This window comes from Heterodontus francisci, chromosome 25 (assembly GCF_036365525.1).
Source record: "Heterodontus francisci isolate sHetFra1 chromosome 25, sHetFra1.hap1, whole genome shotgun sequence".
Taxonomy (NCBI): Eukaryota; Metazoa; Chordata; class Chondrichthyes; order Heterodontiformes; family Heterodontidae; genus Heterodontus; species Heterodontus francisci.
The window spans coordinates 14,831,672-14,856,222 of NC_090395.1; the positions used below are offsets into that span (position 1 = coordinate 14,831,672).

The 24,551-nt window shown below is 45.5% G+C and overlaps 1 protein-coding gene across 2 annotated transcripts in view; it reads right to left on the reverse strand.

Moving 5' to 3' along the window:
- Window positions 1-23,813, reverse strand: part of ipo9 (importin 9) — a 123,751-nt gene extending 99,938 nt beyond the window's left edge. Inside the window, exon 1 of one of the 2 annotated variants that reach the window (XM_068056910.1) lies at window positions 23,624-23,813. In XM_068056910.1, coding sequence (XP_067913011.1) covers window positions 23,624-23,795 — 172 coding nt within the window. In that variant the 5' untranslated portion in view covers window positions 23,796-23,813. Of the gene's footprint in view, window positions 1-19,207; window positions 19,332-23,623 lie in introns of those variants that run through there. The other variant, XM_068056911.1, reaches the window with a different exon arrangement.
- Between the last annotated feature and the right edge of the window lie 738 nt (window positions 23,814-24,551).

Sequence of the window (24,551 nt, forward strand, 5' to 3'; positions counted from 1 at the left end):
ATGAAACCGGATGGACCACCTGGCATCGACCTAGGCACCGGAAATGACTAGCCCCACAGACTAGTCAAGCAACAGCCTGACAAAGACATACTCTCAGAATCATACCTTGCAGACAACATCCCTGATACCACCATCACTATCCCTGGGTATGTTCTGCCCCACCGGCAGGACAGACCCACCAGAGGTGGCAGCACAGTGGTATACTGTCAGGAGGGAGTTGCCCTGGGAGTCCTCAACATTGACTCCAGATCCCATGATATCTCATGGCATCAGCTCAAACATGGGCAAGGAAATGTCCTGATTACCACCTACCGCCCTCCCTCAGCTAATGAATCAGTGCTTCTCCATGTTAAACATGAATTGGAAGAAGCGCTGAGGGTAGCAAGGGTTACAAGTTTACTCTGGGTGGGGGACTTCAATGTCCACCATCAAGAGTGGTTCGGCAGCACCACTACTGACCGAGCTAGCCAAGTCCTGAAGGACATAGCTGCTAGAGTGGGTCTGCGGCAGGTGATGAGGGAACCAACAAGAGGGAAAAATATTTTGACCTCGTCCTCACCAATCTACCTGTCACAGATGCATCTGTCTATGGCAGCGTTGGTAGGAGTGACCACCACACAGTCCTTGTGGAGACAAAGTCCCACCTTCACACTGAGGGCACCCACTATCGTGTTGTGTGGCACTACCACCGTGCTAAATGATCTAGCAACTCAAAACTGGGCACCCATGGGGCACTGTGGGCCATCAGCAGAACCGTATTCAACCACAATCTGTAACCTCATGGCACGGCATATCCCCCACTCTACCATTACCATCAAATTGGGGGACGAACCCTGGTTCAATGAAGAGTGCAGAAGGGCATGCCAGAAGCAGCACCAGGCTTACCTCAAAATGAGATGTCAGCCTGGTGAAGCTACAACACAGGACTATTTGCATACCAAACAGCAGAAGCAGCATGTAATAGACAGGGTTAAGCAATCCCACAACCAGCTGATCAGATCTAAGCTCTGCAGTCCTGCCACATCCAGTTGTGAATGGTGGTACACAATTAAATAACTAACTGGAGGAGATGGCTCCAGAAACATCCTCAAGGATGGGGGAGCCCAGCAAATCATTGCAAAAGATAAGGCTGAAGCATTTGCATCCACCTTTAACCAGAAGTGCCGAGTTGATGATCCATCTCGGCCTCCTCCTGAGGTCCCCAGCATCACGGCTGCCAGTCTTCAGCCAATCCGATTCACTCCAAGTGATAACGAGAAACAGCTGAAGGCACTGGATACTGTAAAGGCTATGGGTTGTGACAACATTCGGCAATAGTACTGAAGACCTGTGGTCCAGAACTAGTCACTAGCCAAGCTGTTCCAGTATAGCTACAACACTGGCATCTACCCGGCAATGTGGAAAATTGCCCAGGTATGTCCTGTACACAAAAAGCAGGACAAATCCAACCCGGCCAATTACCATCCCATCAGTCTACTCCCAATCATCAGCAAAGTGATGGAAGGGGTCATAGACAGTGCTATCAAGCGGAACTTTCTCAGCAATAATCTGTTCAGTTTGTGTTTCGCCAGGGATACTCAGCTCCTGACCTCATTACAGCCTTGGTTCAAACATGGACAAAAGAGCTAAACAAGAGGTGAGGTGAGAGTGACTGCCCTTGACATCAAGGCAGCATTTGACCGAGTATAGCATCAAGGAGCCTTAGCAAAATTGGAGTCAATGGGAATTGGGGAAAACTCTTCGTTGGTTGGAGTCATACCTAGTACAAAAGGAACATGGTTGTGGTTGTTGGAAGTCAACCATCTCAGTCCCAAGACATCACTGCAGGAGTTCCTTAGGGTAGTGGCCTAGGCCCAACCATCTTCAGCTGCTTCGTCAATGACCTTCCCTCAATCATAAGGTCAGAAGTGGGGATGTTCAATGATGATTGCACAATGTTCAGCACCATTCGCGCTTCCTCAGATACTGAAGCAGTCTGTGTAGAAATGCTATAAGACCTGGACAACATCCAAGCTTGGGCTGATGAGTAACATTCGCGCCACACAAGTGCCAGGCAATGACCATCTCAAACAAGAGAGAATCTAACCATCTCCCCTTGACATTCAACGGCATTACCATCGCTGAATCCCCCACTATCAACATCAACGTCACCATTGACCAGAAACTGAACTAGACCAGCCACATAAATGCTGTGGCTACAAGAGCAGGTCAGAGGCTGGGAATTCTATGGCAAGTAACTCACCTCCTGACTCCTCAATGCCTGTCCACCATCTACAAGGCACAAGTCAGGAGTGTGCTGGAATACTCTCCACTTGCCTGGATGGGTGCAGCTCCAACAACACTCAAGAAGCTCAACACCATCCAAGACAAAGCAACCCGCTTGATTGGCACCCCATCCACCACCTTCAACATTCACTCCCTCCACCAGTGACGCACAGTGGCAACAGTGTGTACCAATTACAAGATGCAATGCAGAACTCATCAAGGCTCCTTCGACAGCAGCTTCCAAACCCGCGACCTCTACCACCTAGAAGGACAAGAGCAGCAGATGCATTGGAACACCACAACCTGCAAGTTCAACCTCCAAGCCACACACCATCCTGATTTGAAACTATATCGCCGTTCCTTCACTGTCGCCGGGTTAAAATCCTGGAACTCCCTTCCTAACAGCACTGTGGGTGTACCTACACCCCAAAGACTGCAGAGTTTCAAGAAGGCAGCTCACCACCATCTTCTCAAGGGCAATTAGAGATAGGCAATAAATGCTGGCCTAGCCAGCAACACCCACATCCCCCGAACAAATAAAAAAAACACAGTTCCCCATGGCTGGAGAGTCTCGAAAAAGGGACATAGTCTCAGGATAAGAGGTCGGTCATTTCAGACTGAACTGAGGAGAAATTTCATCACTCAGAGGGTTGTGAATCTTTGGAATTCTGTGCCTCAGAGGGCTGTAGATGCTCAATATCCAAGGTTCATATCAACAGATTTTTAGTCCCTCGGGGAAAGGGCGGTTAAGTGGAGTTACGGCTGAGGATCAGCCCTGATCATATTAAATAACGGAGCAGGCTCAAGGGGCTGTACTCCTGTTGCTATTTCTTATGTTCTTAACCCATCAGTGAGAACACATTTCACAAAATTACAATCAGGGTGAGGGGAGCTGGGTCAGTACAGTGCACACACAGAGGAAGGCTGGGTCAGTACCGCACACAGTGAGAGAGGGGGGCTAGATCAGTACTCCACACATACAGACACAGTGAGCAGGGGGCTAGATCAGTACTACACACACACACACACACACACACACACACACACACACACACACACACAGACAGTGAGAGGGGGGCTAGATCAGTACTACACACACACACACACACACACACACACACACAGACAGTGAGAGGGGGGCTAGATCAGTACTACACACACACACACACAGACAGTGAGAGGGGGGCTAGATCAGTACCACACACACACACACACATACAGACACAGTGAGCAGGGGGCTGGGTCAGTACTCCACACATACAGTGAGAGGGGGGCTAGATCAGTACTACACACACACATACAGACACAGTGAGAGGGGGGCTAGATCAGTACTCCACACACACACACATACAGACACAGTGAGAGGGGGGCTAGATCAGTACTCCACACACACATACAGACACAGTGAGCAGGGGACTGGGTCAGTACTGCACACACACACACAGTGAGAGGGGGGCTAGATCAGTACTACACACACACATACAGACACACACACACACACACACACACACACACAGTGGGAAGGGGGGCCAGATCAGTACTCCACACACACATACAGACACAGTGAGCAGGGGGCTAGGTCAGTACTACACACACACAGAGAGAGGGGGGCTGGGTCAGTACTACACACACACACACACAGTGGGAAGGGGGGCTAGATCAGTACCACACACACACACACACAGTAAGCAGGGGGCTAGGTCAGTACTACACACACACAGTGAGAGGGGGGCTGGATCAGTACCACACCCACAGTGAGAGGGGGGGCTGGGTCAGTACCACACCCACAGTGAAAAGGTGGGGGTGGGGGGGGCTGGGTCAGTACCACATCCACAGTGACAGGGTGGGCTGGGTCAGTACCACACCCAAAGTGAGCAGGGGGTGGGGGGGGGGGGGCGGGCGGATGGGTCAGTTATCATTGTAATGGTACAGTTGTTATTCATTAAGGGTTATGCATCACTCACTGTTTAACTGTAAAGATTTCTTGCTTATTCAGGGTAACAGTAACCCACAATATCATAAAATACTGGGCTGTCACTGCCTAACGCTAGGGTGTGGTACTGATGATTAATAATGATGTATAATACTGGGTTACATAGGGTACGGTAGCAAAGTAGTTATGTTACTGGACTAGTAATCCAGAGGCATGGACTAATGCCCTGGAATCATGAATTCAAATTCTACCACAGCAGCTCAGGATTTTGAATTCAGTTAAGAACAAAGAACAGTACAGCACAGGAACAGGCCATTCGGCCCTCCAAGCCTGCGCCGATCTTGATGCCTGCCTAAACTAAAACATTCTGCACTTCCGGGGACCGTATCCCTCTATTCCCATCCTATTCATGTATTTGTCAAGATGTCTCTTAAACGTCGCTATGGTACCTGCTTCTACCACCTCCCCCGGCAACAAGTTCCAGGTACTCACCACCCTCTGTGTAAAGAACTTGCCTCGCACATCCCCTCTAAACTTTGCCCCTCTCACCTTAAACCTATGTCCCCTAGTAACTGACTCTTCCACCCTGGGAAAAAGCTTCTGACTATCCACTCTGTCCATGCCACTCATAACTTTGTAAACCTCCATCATGTTGCCCCTCCACCTCCGTCGTTCCAGTGAAAACAATCCGAGTTTATCCAACCTCTCCTCATAGCTAATGCCCTCCAGACCAGGCAACATCCTGGTAAACCTCTTCTGTACCCTCTCCAAAGCCTCCACGTCCTTCTGGTAATGTGGCGACCAGAATTGCATGCAATATTCTAAGTGTGGCCTAACTAAAGTTCTGTACAGCTGCAGCATGACTTGCCTATTTTTATACTCTATGCCCCGACCGATGAAGGCAAGCATGCCGTATGCCTTCTTGACTACCTTATCCACCTGCGTTGCCACTTTCAGTGACCTGTGGACCTGTACGCCCAGATCTCTCTGCCTGTCAATACTCCTAAGGGTTCTGCCATTTACTGTATACTTCACACCTGCATTAGACCTTCCAAAATGCATTACCTCACATTTGTCCGAATTAAACTCCATCTGCCATTTCTCCGCCCAAGTCTCCAACCGATCTATATCCTGCTGTATCCTCTGACAATCCTCATCACTGTCCGCAACTCCACCAACCTTTGTGTCGTCCACAAACTCACTAATCAGACCAGCTACATTTTCCTCCAAATCATTTATTTATACTGCAAACAGCAAAGGTCCCAGCACTGATCCCTGCGGACCACTAGTCACATCCCTCCATTCAGAAAAGCACCCTTCCACTGCTACCCTTTGTCTTCTATGACCGAGCCAGTTCTGTATCCATCTTGCCAGCTCCCCTCTGATCCGTGTGATTTCACCTTTTGTATCAGTCTGCCATGAGGTACCTTGTCAAAGGCTTTACTGAAGTCCATATAGATAACATCCACTGCCCTTCCTTCATCAATCATTAATTAAATAACTGAGGAATAAAGAGCTAGTATCAGCAATGGTAACCGCCAAACTGTTGTAAAATCCCTCTTAGTTCACTGGTGCCCTTTAGGGAAGGAAATCTGCCGTCCTTACCTAGTCTGACCTACATGTGACTGCAGACTCACAGCAATATGGCGGACTCTTAACTGCCCTTTGAAATGGCCTAGCAAGCCACACAGTTGTATCAAACCATTACGAAAAAATCTAACAAGAATAAAAACAGTCAAACCACTTGGCATCGACCAAGGCACAGGAAAAAAACAAAGGCAAACCCAGCTCAGTCAACTCTGCAAAGTATGGACGTCCAAAACTTTGCTGCCCATATCCTAACTCACACCAAGCCCCATTCGCCCATCACCCCTATTCTCGCTAAGCTACACAGTCTCCTGGTCTGGCAACACCACCTCAAATTTAAAACTCTCATCCTTGTTTTCAAATCCCTCTGTGGCCTCACCTCTCCCTATCTCTCTAACCTCCTCCAACTCTACAACCCTTAATCTCTGCGCTTTTCCAGCTCTGGCCACCTGAGCATCCCTGACTTCCTTCACTCTACCACTGACAGCCATGCCTTCAGCTGCCAAGTTCTGGAATTCCCTCCTTAAACCTCTCCCTTCTTAAAGCCTACCTCTTCAACCAAGCTTCAGGTCATCTGTCCTAATGTCTCCCTCTTAGCTTGTGGTCAATTTTTGTCGGTAACGTTGCTGTGAAGTGCTTCGTGACGTTTTACTCCATTAAAGGCATACATAAAACTTTGTAAAAAGAGCGGGGAGGGGAGGGTAAGGGGTTGGGGGGGTGGGGCGCGACGAGAGAGAGAGAGAGACAGCGACAAAGGTAAAGAGAGATGGACAGGGAGAGAGATATACAGAGACTCGAAGACAGAAGCACAGACGGAAAAAGGCAGAGGGAAAGGCCCTGCAAAGTCCTCCTCACTAACATCTAGGATATGCCAAAATTGGAAGAGCTGTCCCACCATCTCCAAGAAGAGAGAATCTAACCATCTCCAATTGACATTCAACAGCAATACCATAACTGAATATTCAACCATCAATATCCTAGGGGTTACCATTGACCAGAAACTTAACTGGACCAGACATACAAGTACTGCGGCTACAAGAGCAGGTCAGAGGCTGGGAATTCTGAGGAGAGTAACTCACCCCCTGACTCCCCAACACCTGTCCACCATCTACAAGGCACAAATCAGGAGTGTGATGGAATACTCTCCACTTGCCTGGACGGTGCAGCTCCAACAACATTCAAGAAGCTCGACACCATCCAGGGCAAAGCAGCCCACTTGATCGGCACCCCCTTCACCATTCACTCCCTCCACCACCTATACACAGTGACAGCAGTGTGTACCATCTACAAGATGCACTGGAGCAACTTGCCAAGCCTCCTTTGACATCACCTTCCAAATCCGCGACCTCTACCACCTAGGAGGACAAGGGCAGCAGATGCCTGAGCACACCACCACCTGAACATTCCCCTCCAAGTCACACACCATCCTGACTTGGAACTATATCACCGTTCCTTCACTGTCGCTGGATCAAAATCCTGGAACTCCCTTCCTAACAGCACTGTGGGTGTACCTACCTCACATGGACTGCAGTGGTTCATGGCAGCAGTTCACCATCACCTTCTCAAGGGCAATTCGAGATGGGCAACAAATGATGGCCTTGCCAGCAACGCCCACATCCCATGAATGAATAAAAAACATCTGAAATAGAAACAGAAAATGCTGAAAATACTCAGCAGTCTGACAGCAACAGTGGAGACAGAAACAAGAGTTAACGTTTCTGAAACGTTAACTCTGTTTCTCTCTCCACAGATGTTGTCAGACTTGCTGAGTATTTCCAGCATTTTCTGTTTTAATTCCTCGATCACCATCCCTTGTCATGTCCTGTCGGCAAAGCAGATCCAAGAGGTGGCGGCACAGTGGTACACAGTTGGGAGGGAGTGGCCCTGGGAGTTTTCACCGCTGACACCGAATGTCACGAAATCTCATGGCATCAGATCAAACACAGACAAGGATACCGCCTGGTTATCACCTACCGTCCTCCCTCAGCTGATGAATCAGTGTTCCGCCATGTTGAACACCATTTGGAAGAAGCACTGAGGGTAGCAAGAATGTACGCCGGGTGGGAGACTTCAAAATCCACGAGTGGCTCAATAGTATCATCACTGACTGACAGAGCTGGCCAAGTCCTGAAGGACATATCTGCCAGGCTAAGCCTGCAGCAAGTGGTGAGAGAACTAACAAGAGAGAAAAACCTATTTGACATTGTCCTCATGCTCATCAAACTTCCTGTTGTAAACGCTCCTATCTATGACAGTATTGGTAAGAGCAACCACCAAAAATTCTTTGTGGAGACTAAGTCCTGTCTTTACACTGCGGACACCTTCCATTATGCAAAACGGGATAGATTCAGAACAAATCTCGCAGCTCAAAACTAGGCACATATGAAGCACTGTGAGCCTTCGGCAACAGCAGAATTGTATTCAACCATAATCTGTAACCACTGGCCCAGCACATCCCTCACTCTACCATTATCAAGCTGGTCAACCTGGTACCTGGTTCAATGAGGAACGCACCAGCATCTAGTGTACCTAAAAATGAGCTGCCAACGTGGTGAAGCTATAACACAGAAAGCAGCATGCTAAAGACAGAGCTAATTGATCCCACAACCAATAGAGCAGATCAAAGCTCTTGCAGTCCTGCCATATCCAGTCGTGAATGGCAGTGGGCAATTAAACAACAAAAGGGAGGGGGAGCCTCCATGAACAGTCACATCCTTAATGACAGCAGACAGCCTAGCACGTCAGTGAAAAAGACAAAGCTGAAACGTCTGCAATCTCCTCTGAGGTCCCCGCCATCACAGATGCCAGTCTTCAGCAAATTCAATTCACTCCATGTGATATCACAAGATGGCTAAGCACAGTGGATACAGCAAAGGCTGTGGGCCCAGCAGCATCCCATCTGTGGTGCTGGATACTTGTGCTCCAAAACTAGCCGCACCCCTAGCCAAGCTGTTCCAGTACAGCTACAGCACTGGCATCTATCCGACAAAGTAGAAAATTGTTCAGCAATGTCCTATCCACAAAAAGCAGGTCAAATCCAATCTGGCCAATGACTGAAATAAAAAACAGAAAGTGCTGGAAATACTCAGCAGGTCTGGCAGCATGTGAGAGAGAAACAGAGTTAACATTTCAGGTCGATGACCTTTCATCAAAACCTGCTGAACCAGCACTTTATCTTTATTTTGGGTTTCCAGCATCCGCAATATTTTGCTGACCAATTATTGCCTCATTAGTCATCGACAGTGCTATCAAGCGGCACTTACTCACCAATGCTCAGCCTGGGTTCTGTCAGTACCACTCAGCTGATTACTGTTAATTTCGTTAATTGCATTTAATTATGTGCAGGTGGTGGGCATTAACTGGGATTCACTTAAGCCCCTATAAACAGACAGACTGAAACTGTAGTTGTTGGGTTAGGAGCTGCATGCTTATAATGTATAACTCTGTAAATAAATGCTTATAAAAGTATGTAAAGATTGGCTCTTGTTCTATCCTTCATCTGGCTTTCTATAATATAACATGGTAGCAGGGAATGGTTGCTTAAAGGAAGGTGGAAAGCTGACAGAGAAAAAAAGACAAAACTACAATCCTAGTAGTCATTGTGGAAAATGGCAGAAAGCAAGTGTAAATTGTTGGGGATGATTACCATCCAATGATTTTGGAATCTAAACCAAATGACCAGTGGAAGAATGAAGTGGATATGAGAACATGAGTTACATCCCTACTAAAGAGGAAACAAGGTATGATGTTGGCAATGGTGGCTTTCTACCAGAAGTAAAATGAGAAGTAAAGTGTTTTGAGGGCTGGATACCTGTCAGTAAGATAATGAAGGTTTGGTCCTTCTATTAGTGTTCTTTCATGAAATTTACAAGATGATCAGTTAAATGCCTATGAGGCCTGGTCAGAATTTGATAGATTTTGGTCGTTCCTTGGAATATATCATAGACTTTAAACAGATTGTATAAAAGATTGACAAAATTAAATTTGGGGATCCATGGATCAGTATTAGCCTTTAAATTGCTGGATTGTGCTAAGGCGTCTCCTCTTGACAGGCTACTGGTTTCAGGTGGCATTCGGTATTCAGAGAGGGAGACGTCGTTGGATTAAAAACCTGCTGCCTTGAAAAACTTCCTTGGGAACAGTCATTTCCTTCATCCTTAACAGAACAAATGGGGCATTCTGTAGTGACACAAAGAATAGAGGACACAATGAGTGCCAGATTTCAAAATGGTCCAGATGCTGGAGGCAGGTGTCAATATAATGGAAGGCTTAAAGACAGGCAGAATGAGAATGTAAGCACCTTTAGCAGATCTGGCTATTACAGAAAACAGAACTGGAACAGCAATAAAAGGCAAATGAATCCCAGGAATGCCCAAGGAGCAGTTAAGTGTTTGAGGTGTGACTGGAAGTATCATTATGCAGTGAACTGCCCAAAGTAGAGAGACAGGGTCCTCAAAATAACACATGACTGGTCACACGGAGTTTTAACCCTGTGATGAATGTTAATCTCAGACTCTTTTTAACTGTGCAATGCTAGATAGTACTTGCATTTCAACAGCATGTGGAAAAGAATGGTCAAAATATTACCTTGATTCACTATGTCATGAGGATCAACACAAGGTTAAGGAATATGAAAGTCCTAATTGCTTTAGGTTTGGTGACAACATATTGAAGTCACTAGAGCTGTAATTCCATGTAAAATAGCTGAGTAAGCCACTTTATAAGTACTAATGTAGTCTCGAGTGAGATACCTATCTGTTGAGTAAACCTTCTATGACAAAGGCACAAATGAAACTTGACATGGAGCATGATGAGGCAATTATTTTTGTAAAGTCAGTGGATCTGCAATTTACCCAGTCAGGACATTATTATTGTATCCCCTTAACAAAACCTGATGTTTCTCATCAGTGTTCGACAAGTATTAAAAGCACTGGATGATAAAAATCAGAGAAAAACAAATAGTCTTAAAAGTTACATAGACAATTTGCTCACCTGCCTTGTCAAAGGTTAAAAATCTTGGTGAAGGATGCATGTGTGATTGAAGAGGATACAAGGTTAAGTGATTCGTTTTTTTATGTTTTCATGGGATGTGGGCATCGATGGCAAAGCCAGCATTTGTTTACCCATTCCTAATTGCCCTTGACAACTGAGTAGCTTGCTAGGCCATTTAGAGGGCAGTTAAGAGTCAAACACTTTGCTGTGGGTCACATGTAGGCCAGACAAGGAAAGGACAGATTTCCTTCCCTAAAGGACATTAGTGAACCCGATGGGTTTTTATGACAATCGATGATAGCACCATTACTGAGACTATCTTTCAATTACAGACTTTTATTAATTAATTGGTGGGATTTGAACCAGTAGCCTGGGCTTCTAGATTATTAGTTCAGTGACATTACCACTACACCACCATCTCCCCCTAGTGAGTGGTGTGAAATCTGTAAAAAGATATCGAAAAGCGCAGCCACGTCCTATTGTAAGCCTGCCATTGGCGTGTGACCTTAATGAGGTTGTTGTCATAGATCCAATGATATTGGACAAAGACAAATATTTTCATTCTACATTTTGTAGACCTGGCAACCATACTTAGTAAGGACAAAAAGGAGACTATACAGTCATTGAGAAATGGATAGGGACTTGACTGAGGACACCAGCAAAATTTCAGACTGATAATGGAGGAGAATATGCCAATGAGTTTAGAGTCATGTATGAAAACATGAACATCATGGTCATGAATACCATGGCTGAAAGTCTTTAGCAATGGACTCTGTGAAAGCAATCATGTGGTGCTCGATAAGATGCTGCATAAAATTTTAGCCAATCAAACAGACTGAAAATGATCAACTATCCTAGCATAGGCAGTTCATGTAAATAATTCACTCCAGATGGTTAGTGTATCAATTAGTCTATGGGCAAAATCACAAATTACTTTCTGTGCTGTGTGATAGTCCTCCTGCAATAAAAGGTACGACAATTAGTTCCATTTTTTTTCTGTACATCTGAATGCTTTGTATGCAGGGAGACAGGCTTTCATCAAGGTTCAGACCTCAGACAATTCGGAGAGCAACAAGGCATCATTAGCTCAGGGTGAGTTGTGAGGAGGATGCAGAAAGGTTTCAGGGTGATTTGGACAAGTTGAGTGGACAAATGCATGGCAGATGCAGTATAATGTGGATAAATGTGAGGTTATCCACTTTGGTAGCAAAAACAGGAAGGCAGATTATCTGAACGACTAGAAACTGAGAGGGGAATATGCAACGAGACCTGGGTGTTCCCGTACACCAGTCACTGAAGGTAAGTGTGCAGGTGCAACAGGCGGTAAAAAGGGCAAATGATATGTTGGCCTTCATAGCGAGAGGACTCGAGTACAGGAGCAGGGATGTCTTGCTGCAATTATACAGGGCCTTGGTGAGGCCACACCTGGAATAGTGTGTGCAGTTTTGCTCTCCTTGCGGCGCAGTGGTTGGCACCGCAGCCTCACAGCTCCAGCAACCCGGGTTCGATTCTGAGTACTGCCTGTGTGGAGTTTGCAAGTTCTCCGTGTCTACATGGGTTTCCGCCGGGCGCTCTGGTTTCCTCCCACCACTAAAGACTTGTAGGTTGATAGGTAAATTGGCCATTGTAAATTGTCCCTAGTATAGGTAGGTGGTAGGAGAATGGTGGGGATGTGGTAGAGACTATGGGGTTAATGTAGGAATAGTATAAATGGGTGGTTGTTGGTCGGCACAGACTCGGTGGGCCGAAGGGCCTGTTTCAGTGCTGTATCTCTAAAGAAAATAAATAAATTATCTGAGGAAGGATGTTCTTGCTATAGAGGGAGTGCAGCAAAGGTTTACCAGATTGATTCCTGGGATGTCGGGACTGACGTATGAGGAGACTGAGTCGGTTAGGATTATATTCGCTGGAGTTCAGAAGAGTGAGTGGGGGGGGGAAATCTCATAGAAACCTATAAAATTCTAACAGGACTTGACAGGGTAGATGCAGGAAGGATGTTCCCGATGGTGGGGGAGTCCAGAACCGGGGTCATAGTCTAAGCATACAGGGTAAGCCTTTCAGGACTGAGATGAGGAGAAATTTCTTCACCCAGACAGTGGTGAGCCTCTGGAATTCGCTACCACAGAAAGCAGTTGAGGCCAAAACATTGTATGTTTTCAAGGAGTTAGATATAGCTGTTGGGGCGAAAGGGATCATAGGATATGGGGGCAAAGCGGGAACAGGTTACTGAGTTGGATGATCAGCCATGATCTTAATGAATGGCGGAGCAGGCTCGAAAGGCTGAATGGCCTACTCCTGCTCCTATTTTCTATGTCTAAAGACCATCCAAGTCACAATTTAATTCAGGAAATTTTATGTATTAGAGAGGGTCATCGGAATGGAAAGGCCCTGGTAAGATCATGATGGTAAGACAGTACTTATCAAACATGGTAATCAAACTAAGGTTCATTCCTCAGAATCAACTGGAATTCCTTTCAAAATCTCTGACTCTTAAGCAGCTGATGGAAGTAAAGAAGGCACCTTGTACCTCAAATGATCATGTGTTTTGTGATGAAGGTCCTGAGGAACAGAATGCGATAGATCAAAGAACAGTACAGCACAGGAACAGGCCATTCGGCCCTCCAATTCTGCACCGATCTTGATGCCTATCTAAACTAAAACCTTCTGCACTTCCGGGGACCGCATCTCTCTATTCCCATCCTATTCATGTATTTGTCAAGATACGTGTTAAACGGCGCTATCGTTAACTTTGTAAACCTCTATCATGTCGCCCCTCCACCTCCGTCATTCTAGTGAAAACAATCAGAGTTTTTCCAACCTCTCCTCATAGCTAATGCCCTCCAGACCAGGCAACATCCTGGTAAACCTCCTCTGTACCCTCTCCAAAGCCTCCACGTCCTTCTGGTAGTGTGGCGACCAGAATTGCACGCAATATTCTAAGTGTGGCTTAACTAAAGTTCTGTACAGCTGCAACATGACTTGCCAATTTTTATACTTTATGCCCCGACCGATGAAGGCAAGCATGCCGTATGCCTTCTTGACTACCTTATCCACCTGCGTTGCCACTTTCAGTGACCTGTGGACCTCTACGCCCAGATCTCTCTGCCTGTCAATACTCCTAAGGGTTCTGCCATTTACTGTATACCTCCCACCTGAATTAGACCTTCCAACATGCATTACCTCACATTTGTCCGGATTAAACTCCATCTGCCATTTCTCCGCCCAAGTCTCCAACCGATCTATTTCCTGCTGTATCCTCTGACAATCCTCATCACTGTCTTCCGAAGAAGGGTCACTGACCCGAAACGTTAACTCTGCTTCTCTTTCCACAGATGCTGCCAGACCTGCTGAGTGAATCCAGCATTTCTTGTTTTTGTTTCAGATTTCCAGCATCCGCAGTATTTTGCTTTTATATTGGCAAGTTTAAATGTTGGTTGAATGTTCAGGATTATGTGCAAGAAGCGAGGTCCATGGACTGACAGAATGGATGAAAGAGTGGAGTAAGAAAGCACAGTGCAAGTACTGATAGTGGGTGTGGATGTGACTGCTGCATCAAAAAACGATAACGTACTGGAGAAAGACCCCCTAATAGTGAACAAGGGTGATCTTGCAGTAGTTATAGTTTCGACAGACAAAAGTGCAAGTAGAGGCCGTAGCTTGCCTAGATTAGGCAAAGAAATAAAGGTCACAGAACAGTTTCAGAACAGAACTAGACGTGAAAGTCCTCACGATCATGACAGTTTGGTGGCTGCTAATAAACTGGAGGATAAACGAATGAGAGGCAAAACAAAGGGAATTAGATGTTGAGTTTACTGAGTTACCAGATGAGGGGAAAACCAGCTTTGTTACAAAGGTGGATTTGTACTTTTAAAAAAAAAAAAAAAAAATCCTTACAAATGGGATTTATAGGCTAAAGCGAGGCTAGTTGCAAGGGGTTTCTAATGAGCGACTGGTGATAGATGTTAGCGTGGACTCTCCCACATTTGGAAATGTAATTGTGAACCATTCTTTTAGCCACATACTGATGGGGGTGTAGATCAATTGACATAAAAGCCACATTTCTGCCAGGTGGCACTTTGCAGAGAGAAGTGTTTCTGAAATTGCCCAAAGGGGCAACAGATGCAGAAGGAAAACTAAACAAATGAATGAGGGTCCCGTTTGTTGAGATCGGTTTTGTTGAAAATAGATTGTTCAACTAAAAGCAGATCCAGCAATCTTCATTATGCATGTTAATTTCTTATGGGGTGATACTGCAATGTGAGAAATGTGTTAAGATTGGAGTAGACTTTAAAATTGGGAGTCAGCCTTGTGGAGCTTTCAAATATATTGTTTTAAATATTAAGTAGGTCTGGAATAACTTTAAATCAACAATCCTATTTAGAAAGCATTACTCCCGTGATAGTTAAGCTAGGTCATCACAGTAAGATGTTATATCAAAAAAGAGACAGAGCAATTGCAAAGTTTGATTAGTCAGTTAAACTAGTTGGACACGAACTAAACCAAATGCTATTTTTAATATGTTGGAATTAAGTACGACAATATAACACCCTAAAGTCGAGATTGTTTTAAGGGCCAACAATACATTGAAAATATTAAATCCACAGAAATATGTACTTAAGTTCCAATCCTTAGGTGGCCCAAAGAATATGCAACTCATTATTTTTAGTGATGCTTCATATGCTAATTTTCCAGGTAGGTATTCCAGTACAACTGCTTTAATGCTTATGGGTGAAAATGGAAAATGTAGTCCCTCAGCTTGGGAAGAAAATAAAAAGGTCTGTTTAAAGTACTTTGGCTGCTGAAACACTGATTCTTATGGAGACACTGGATATGGGATACTATTTGTTAAATATTTTAATTGAGCTTCTATACAATGGGTGTACTGAAGATAGTATACCCATTGAATGTCATGTAGATAATTCCTCATGGGACAATGTACATTCTACAAAAATCATAATTGAGAAAAGATTACAGATTGACCTTGCTGGCTTGTAACAAATGCTGGAAAGGAAAATCTCAATTAAATGAGTGGATGAAAATCATCAACTGTTTATTTTACAAAAAAGTAGCTGCACGAAGAAATTGTTAGTGAGTCCCAGGAGGGGAAGAGTCTAGCAATGTTATACTTTGTACAGAATATGGAGGTTTTTAATTGGTTTTGAAATTTTGGTTGTGCGTATTAACTAATTTTTACATAGAATCTGTTAATTGTATATTGTGTTTCATTATATGCAGGTGGTGGGCATTAACTGGGGATTCACTTGTGCCCCTGGAAATAGGCAACAAACTGTGGTGATTGGGTTAGGAGGTGCATGCTTATAACGTGCAACTCTCCATAAAAGATGATGGCAGATTCTTCACAGGCGAAGATCCTAGGAAAGCTTGTTTTTGTGGGAGTTGGCATCATCATTGGTGACTGAAGAGGGCAATTCTTGATCTGCAGGCTCAAGAAGTTGGGCACAAGAACTCCTGCTTTGGAGGGGCTCTAGTATAAGCAGACTTTTTTCATCAGCCTCGGGTCTGTTTGTTTCGAATGTGTCAGCTTCTTTCCTGGTTGCTGTTTTCCAACTGTCTCTATCGGGGGTCTCCTGCTCCCACACCTGTTGGTCAATGTCAGCCAGAGAGCTGTCTTTTCAGATGGTCTTTGAAGCATTTGTAAGTTGCATCTCGATCTCACTTACTGAAGCATAGTTCACCATAAAGCATTGCTTTTGACATTCTATAATCCTCCATGTGTGACATGACCTGCCCAGCACAATTGGTGTTGTAAGAGATTGCATTTAATGCTGGGCAGATTGGCTCTGTTGGGGACTTCATTGTTTGTGATGTAGTCCTGTCATCTGATCATGATAAATTGAAGACAGCACTGATGGAAGTACTCCAGTAGTCACATTTGTTTTGTGTACAGAACACACGATTCTGATCCATGCAAGAGGGTGATGACGACAACCACTCTGTATACTTGAATTTTTGTAGAGGTGCCTAGTGAATGTTTGTTTTCACCAGACTTGTTTCAAGAGGTGGCCAAAGGAACTGTTGGCCTTGGACAGTCAATTGTCTTTGTCCTTGTTGACAGTGGCATCATTTGAGATAATACTGCATAGATCAGTAAACTGTTCTACTGCATTGAGGTTGCTGCCGTCAATGCTGATCTGCAGTGGACTGTAATTTCCTCGGGGCCATAGTTGGTACAACTCTTCTGTTTTCTTTAGCCTAATAAGACCAAAGGCATTTGCTGCCTCAGAGAAACAGTTTACAATAAGCTGCATTGCCTCCTTAGTGTGTGCCAGAAGCATGCAATTGTCAGTAAACAGAAGCTCTTCTATGGTTTTGGGATGTGCCAGTAGTCATTGCAGGTTGAACAGACTGGCGTCTGATCAGAAGCGGATGTATTTGCCTTCTGTCAAGCCCACCTTTGCCTCTTGAAGGACCATACTGAAGAAAGTAGAGAAAAAGGTCAGCACCAGAGCACACCCTTGCTTAACACCATTGGCCATAGGGAAGCTGGCTGACAGGGCTCCATTCTGCTTGACCTGACCTTTCTGCAGTTGACAGAGAATGATAGAAACATAGAAAAATAGGAGCAGGTGTCGGCCATTCAGCCCTTCGAGCCTGCTCCACCATTCAATCATGGCTGATCATCCAAACTCAGTAACCTGTTCCTGCTTTCTCCCCGTATCCCTTGATCCCTTTAGCCCTAAGAACTATATCTAACTCTTTCTTGAATATATTTAATGAATTGGCCTCAACTGCTTTCTGTGGTAGAGAATTCCACAGGTTCACCACTCTCTGGGTGAAGAAATCCCTCCTCATCTCAGTCCTAAATGGCTTACCCCTTATCCTTAGACTGCAACCCCTGGTCCTGGACTCCCCCGCCATCAGGAACATAACTTCCTGCATCTAGTCTGTCCAGTCCTGTTAGAATTTTATAGGTTTCTATGAGATCCCCTCTCATTCTTCTAAACTCTAGCGAGTACAAGCCTAATCGACCCAATCTCTCTTCATACTTCAGTCCTGCCATCCCAAGAATCAGTCTGGTGAACCTTCGCTGCACTCCCTCCATAGCAAGAATATCCTTCCTCAGATATGGAGATCAAAACTGCACACAATACTCCAGATGTGGTCTCACCAAGGCCTTGTATAACTGCAGCAGGACATCCTTGCTCCTGTACTCTAATCCTCTCGCTATGAAGGCCAACATACCATTTGCCTTCTTAACTGCCTGCTGCACATGCATGCTTACTTTCAGCGACTGGTGCACAAGGACACCCAGGTCTTGCTGCACCTCCCCCTTTCCCAATCTATCACCATTCAGATAATCTGCATTTCTGTTTTTGCTACCAAAGTGGATAGCCTCACATTTATCCACATTATACTGCATCTGCCATGGATTTGCCCACTCACTCAACCTGTCCAAATCACACTGGAGCTTCGCTGCATCTTCCTCACAGCTCACCCTCCCATCCAGCTTTATGTCATCTGCAAACTTGGATATATTACATTTAATTCCCTCATCTATATCATTCATACATACTGTGAATAGCTGGGGTCCTAGCACTGATCCCTGCGGTACTCCACTAGTTACTGCCTGCCACTCGGAAAAAGACCCATTTATTCCTACTCTTTGTTTCCTGTCCGCCAACCAGTTCTCTATCCATGTCAGTACCTTACCCCCAATTCCATGTGCTTTAATTTTGCACGCTATTCTCTTGTGGGACCTTATCGAAAGCCTTCTGAAAGTCCAAATACACCACACCCACTATTCTACTAGTTACATCCTCAAAAAATTCCAGTTCTGATGAAGGGTCACTGACCTGGAACATTAACTCTGCTTCTCTCTCCACAGATGCTGCCAGATCTGCTGAGTATTTCCAGCATTTCTTGTTTTTATTTAAACACACAATCTGGCCAAGATTTGGCCTGCAATGGAGAGCAAGATGATGCCTCTGTAGTTTGAATGAACAAACTTCTCTCCCTTGTTTTTGTAGAGGGAAACAATCACTGCATCTCGAAGGTCCTGAGGCACTGATCCTTTCTCCCAGTATGCTGTAAAACAGATCAGTTAGCTTATCAAGGATCACATCTCCTCCCTGTTTATAGACCTCGGCTGCAATCCCATCCGTTCCGGGGGCTTTGTGTGATTTTAATTAGGCTATAGTGGTTTTGATCTCTTGATGGGTTGGTGATTTATCTGTAAATAAATGCTTATAGGTTTGTATACAGATGGTTCCCATTCATCTTTCACCAACTTGCTTTCTGGAATACAACAATTATAGCCGTGGTCCAAACATGGACAAAAGAGTTGAATTTCAGAGGGGAAATGAGTGACTGCCCTTGACGTCAAAGTAGCATCTAACAGTATGGCATCAAGGAGCCCAAGTAAGATTGGAGTGAATGGAATGAGGGGAACAACTCTGGCTGAAGTCATACCTAACATAAAAGATGGTTTTGATTGTTGGACGCCAATCATCTCCACACGCCTGCCTCGCTGCAGGAGTTCCTTAACGCAGTACTGTCGGCCCAACCATTGTCAGCTGCTTCAGCAATGGCCCTCCTGTCATCATAAAGTCAGAAGTGGGGATGTTTGCTGATGATTGCAGTGTTCAGTACCACTCACAGCTCCTCCAATACTGAAGAGGTCATGCCCACATGCAGCAACTCCTGGACAACATTCAGTCTTGGATTGATAAGTGGCAAGTAATTCGTGTCACACAAGTACAAGGTATTGACCATCTCCAAGAGAGTCTAACCAACTCCACTTGATTTTCAACAGAAATACCATGGCTGAATCCCCCATCAATACCCTGGGGGTTACCATTGACCAGAAACTTAACTGGACCAGCCACATACATTCTGCAGCTACAAGAGCAAGAGGCTTTCCCAATTTTAATCACTTCACCACTGCAGTATCGTCAGCTGCCTCGGCCCTAAGCTCCAGAATTTCCTCCCCTTTTCTGTCTGGCTCGCTTCCTTCCTTACCTCCTTTAAGACGCACCTTTAAAACCTACCACTTTGACCAAGCTTTTGTTCATCCGGTCTAATACCTCTTTACGTGGCTCAGTATCATATTTTGTTAAATGGCGCTCCTGTAAAGCGCCTGGGGATGTTTTATTAAGTTCAGGCGTTATAAAAATGCAAGTTTTTGTAGTATTCTGCAAGGAAAGCCTCACTATCTGACTCACCAAAGCCTTTCCACCCTTTACAAGGTGGGGAGGTGGTAGCGTAGTGGTAATGTCACTGGACTAGCAATCCAGAGCCCAGGCTAATGCACTATGGACATGGGTTCGAATCCCACCACAGCAGATGGTGAAAATTAAATTCAATTAATAAATCTGGAATGTAAAAATAAAGCTAGTCTATTGGTGATCACGAAACCATTGTTGATTGTTGCAAAAACCCAACTGGTTCATTAACGTCCTTTAGGGAAGGAAATCTGTCCTTACCTAGTCTGGCCTAAATATGACTCCAGACCCACAGCAATGTGGTTGACTCTTAATGCCCTCTGAAATGGCCTAGCAAGCCACTCAGTTCAAGAGCAATTAGGGATAGGCAACAAGTGCTGGCCTACTCAGCGACAGCCACATCCCAAAAACGAATACATTTTTTTAAAATCAGGAGCGTGATAGAATACTCTCCAACTGCCTGGATGAGTGTAGCTTCAGCAATGCTTAAGCTGGAAACTATCCAAGACAAAGCAGCTGGCCTGACTGACACCCACCCACCACCTTAAACATTCACTACCCCCCACCACCGGCGCAGCTGCATATAGCGTCTACAAGATGCACTGCAGCAACTCACCACGATTTCTTCGACAGCACCTTCCAAACCCACAACCTCTATACCTGGAAGGGCAAGGGCATTATGGGCATAAGAACACTATCACCTGCATGTTCCCTCCCGCCAAGTCACACACCATCCTGACTCGGAATTATATCATCATGCATTCATTGTCGCTGGGTCAAAATCCTGGAACTGCCTTCCCGGACAGCAGTGTGGGCATACCTACACCACATGGTTCAAGGTGGTGTCTCATCACCACCTTCTCAAGGGCAATTAAGGATGGGCAATAAATGCCAGCCTAGCCGGCGATGCCCAGATCGCATGATGCTGGGTACAGGTCTGTTAGTGTACAACACAGGAATACAGACTGGTGGGTCACCAGACCTCTATTAGCTCACAGGGTAAGGGGTCACTGACTTATGAGATTCCTGTTAGTTTCCAATTCAACTGTCACAATTCATTAATCATTCACACATGTTTGAATTCCAAGCCAGTACATAGTTACATAATTAAATAGTATTACATAGGCCTAGGACAATTTTTATAGTCGACATAAGCCTCCTCTCCCACCCTTCATCAAACCCCATCAATATAGCTTTCCATTCCCCTTTCTCTTTCATGTGCTTATCTAGTTTCCCCTTAAATGCATCTATGCTATTCACCTCAACCAATCCCTGTGGCAGCAAGTTCCACATTCTCACCACTTTGAGTAAAGAAGCTTCTCCTGAATTCCCTATTGGATTTTAGTGATTTTATATTATGGCTCCCAGTCCTGATTTGAGTGCAAATCAATTCATTTATAAGAAACATCACCAAACCTATCCTCTCAAGACCATGAGGTTTGTCCCATCATGCCATTGCAGTTCCTGTGTTCTGTGTAACTGTATCTCTCAGCACCTGAGTGAATTCAGGACCCTTCGTCAAACAGCTTGACAGTGGGGAGAGAAAGACTCTGCACCAGGATGCTGGCAGAAAAATGGAGCCTCCTCTTCTTCAGTGGGGTCTACACCATCAGCACCTTCAGCCAGTCAAAGGCAGCAACGGGCAGAGTGCAAAGCAGACTTTGAAAACTACCCCAAGGAGAAGGGGCATGAAGGTAAATTATCTGAATGTCGCTTCCCTTAGGAGCAGAGGAAAACATAGAAACATAGAAAATAGGAGCAGGAGTAGACCATTCGGCCCTTCGAGCCTGCTCCGCCATTCATTATGATCATGGCTGATCGTCCAACTCAGTAACCTGTTCCTGCTTTCCTCCCATATCCTTTGATCCCTTTAAAGCCCAAGAGCTATATCTAACTCCTCCTTCAAACATACAATTTTTTGGCCTCAACTGCTTTCTGTGGTAGCGAATTCGACAGGTTCACCACTCTCTAGGTGAAGAAATTTCACATCTCAGTCCTGAATGGCTTACCCTGTATGTTTAGACTATGACCCTGGTTCTAGACTCCCCCACCAGCGGGAACATCCTTCCTGCATCTACCCTGTCAAGTCCTGTTAGAATTTTATAGGTTTCTATGAGATCTTCTGAATTCCAGCGAATATAATCCTAACCGACTCAATCTCTCCTCATACGTCAGTCCCACCATCCCAGGAATCAGTCTGGTAAACCTTCGCTGCATTCCCTCTATAGCAAGACATCCTTCCTCAGATAAGGAGACCAACACTGCACACAATATTCCAGGTGTGGCCTCACCAAGGTCCTGTATAATTGCAGCAAGACATCCCTGATCCTGTACTCGAATCCTCTTGCTATGAAGGCCAACATACCATTTGCCTTTTTTACCGTCTGTTGCACCTTCAGCGACTGGTGTACGAGAACACCCAGGTCTCGCTGCATATTCCCCTCTGTTTATAGCCGTTCAGATAATACTAAATGCTACCAAAGTGGATAACCTTACATTTATCCACATTATACTGCATCTGCCATGCATTTTCCCACTCACTCAACTTGTCTAAATCACCCTGAAGCCTCTCTGCATCCTCCTCACAACTCACCCTCCCACCCAGTTTTGTGTCATCTGCAAATTTGGAGATATTACATTTAGTTCCCTCATCTAAATCATTAATATATATTGTGAATAGCTAGGGTCCTAGCACCAATCCCTGCGGTACCCCACTAGTCACTGCCTGCCATTCGGAAAAAGACCCGTTTATCCCTACTCTTTGTTTCCTGTCTGCCAACCAATTTTCTATCCATCGCAATACACTACCCTCAATCCCATGCGCTTTAGTTTTACATGCTAATCTCTTATGTGGGACTTTGTTGAAAGCCTTCTGAAAGTGCAAATAAACCACATCCACTGGCTCCCCCTCATCAACTCTACTAGTTACATCCTCGAAGAATTCTAATAGATTTGTCAAGCATGATTTCCCTTTTGTAAATCCATGCTGACTCTATCCGATTCTACTACTGTTCTCCAAGTGCTCTGCTATAAAATCTTGGATAATGGACTCTAGAATTTTCCCTAATATCAACGTCAGGCTGACTGCTCTATAAATCCCTACTTTCTCTCTACCTCCCTTTTTAAATAGTGGGGTTACATTAGCTACCCACCAATCTGTAGGAACTGTGCCAGAATCTTGGAAGATGACCACCAATACATCCACTATTTCTAAGCCCCCCTCAACTTCAATAACTGTGACCCAAATCTACTCGCTCCAATCTCATTCAATCCCCAATCACACCCACCCCTGCCTGCTTCCTCTCACCCACTCCAGGCTTATCCATCCCTCCACCCCAGCTCCTCCAAGACCCTTCTCCTCTCAATCCCGCTACATTTAACTCTTCCCCCACCCCATTCTCCTGACCCACCCATACTCAACCACCTCAACCCATCCCCCCGCACCCACTAGTTCCACTCTTACCAGCACCCCTCCCTCCTTTCACTCCTCCTCTTCCCCCTACACGTCACCTTCTTCCTCTAGCCCATGCTCCTCTCTCCACTCCTCCATCCTCCTCCCTTTCCTCTTCTTACACTCCATTCCTGCCACTCCCCCTACACATTCCTCCTCCCCTGCTCTCTCCCCCGACATCCTATTCTCCCTCCACTCCTCTTCTCCACTCACCCTCCGTCACCTCCAGCACTTTGATCTGTTCCTCCCCGGCAGCTCGCACCTCCTGCACGGGGGAGAGAATGGAACCGAGAGCCTCGAAGAGCGCTTCCCTCAGCCCCTGCTGCACGGCCCCGACACCGAGATGAGCCGCTCCGCCCCGCGCTCCAGCTCCCGCCGCCGCCATTTTCCCGCGGACACACACAAACCGGAAACAGAGTGCGCATGCACCGAATAACCACGCCCCCTCAGTGATCGCGCGTCAGAGGTCAGGTCGGAGGTCAGCCGAGATTTGGCAGCCGGTTGATCAATTCACATTTGTTCCATCGCTGGGGGACAAAGTTCCACATGATGACCCGGACACCTGTGTTAGAGCACAGCCAGAGAATCAGCAGAGAAGCCGCCATAGTCTCAGGGCCCAGAGACCTTCCTCTCAAAAATAAACACAGGATTACACAATTAATTTACAATCTGTATTAATAAAGGATCGGGGGCCTCGGCCATTTACAATCTGTATTAATAAAGGATCGGGGCCTCGGCCATTTACAATCTGTATTAATAAAGGATCGGGGCCTCGGCCATTTACAATCTGTATTAATAAAGGATCGGGGGCCTCGGCCATTTACAATCTGTATTAATAAAGGATCGGGGGCCTCGGCCATTTACAATCTGTATTAATAAAGGATCGGGGGCCTCGGCCATTTACAATCTGTATTAATAAAGGATCGGGGCCTCGGCCATTTACAATCTGTATTAATAAAGGATCGGGGGCCTCGGCCATTTACAATCTGTATTAATAAAGGATCGGGGGCCTCGGCCATTTACAATCTGTATTAATAAAGGATCGGGGGCCTCGGCCATTTACAATCTGTATTAATAAATGACAGGGGCCTCGGCCATTTACAATCTGTATTAATAAAGGATCGGGGCCTCGGCCATTTAC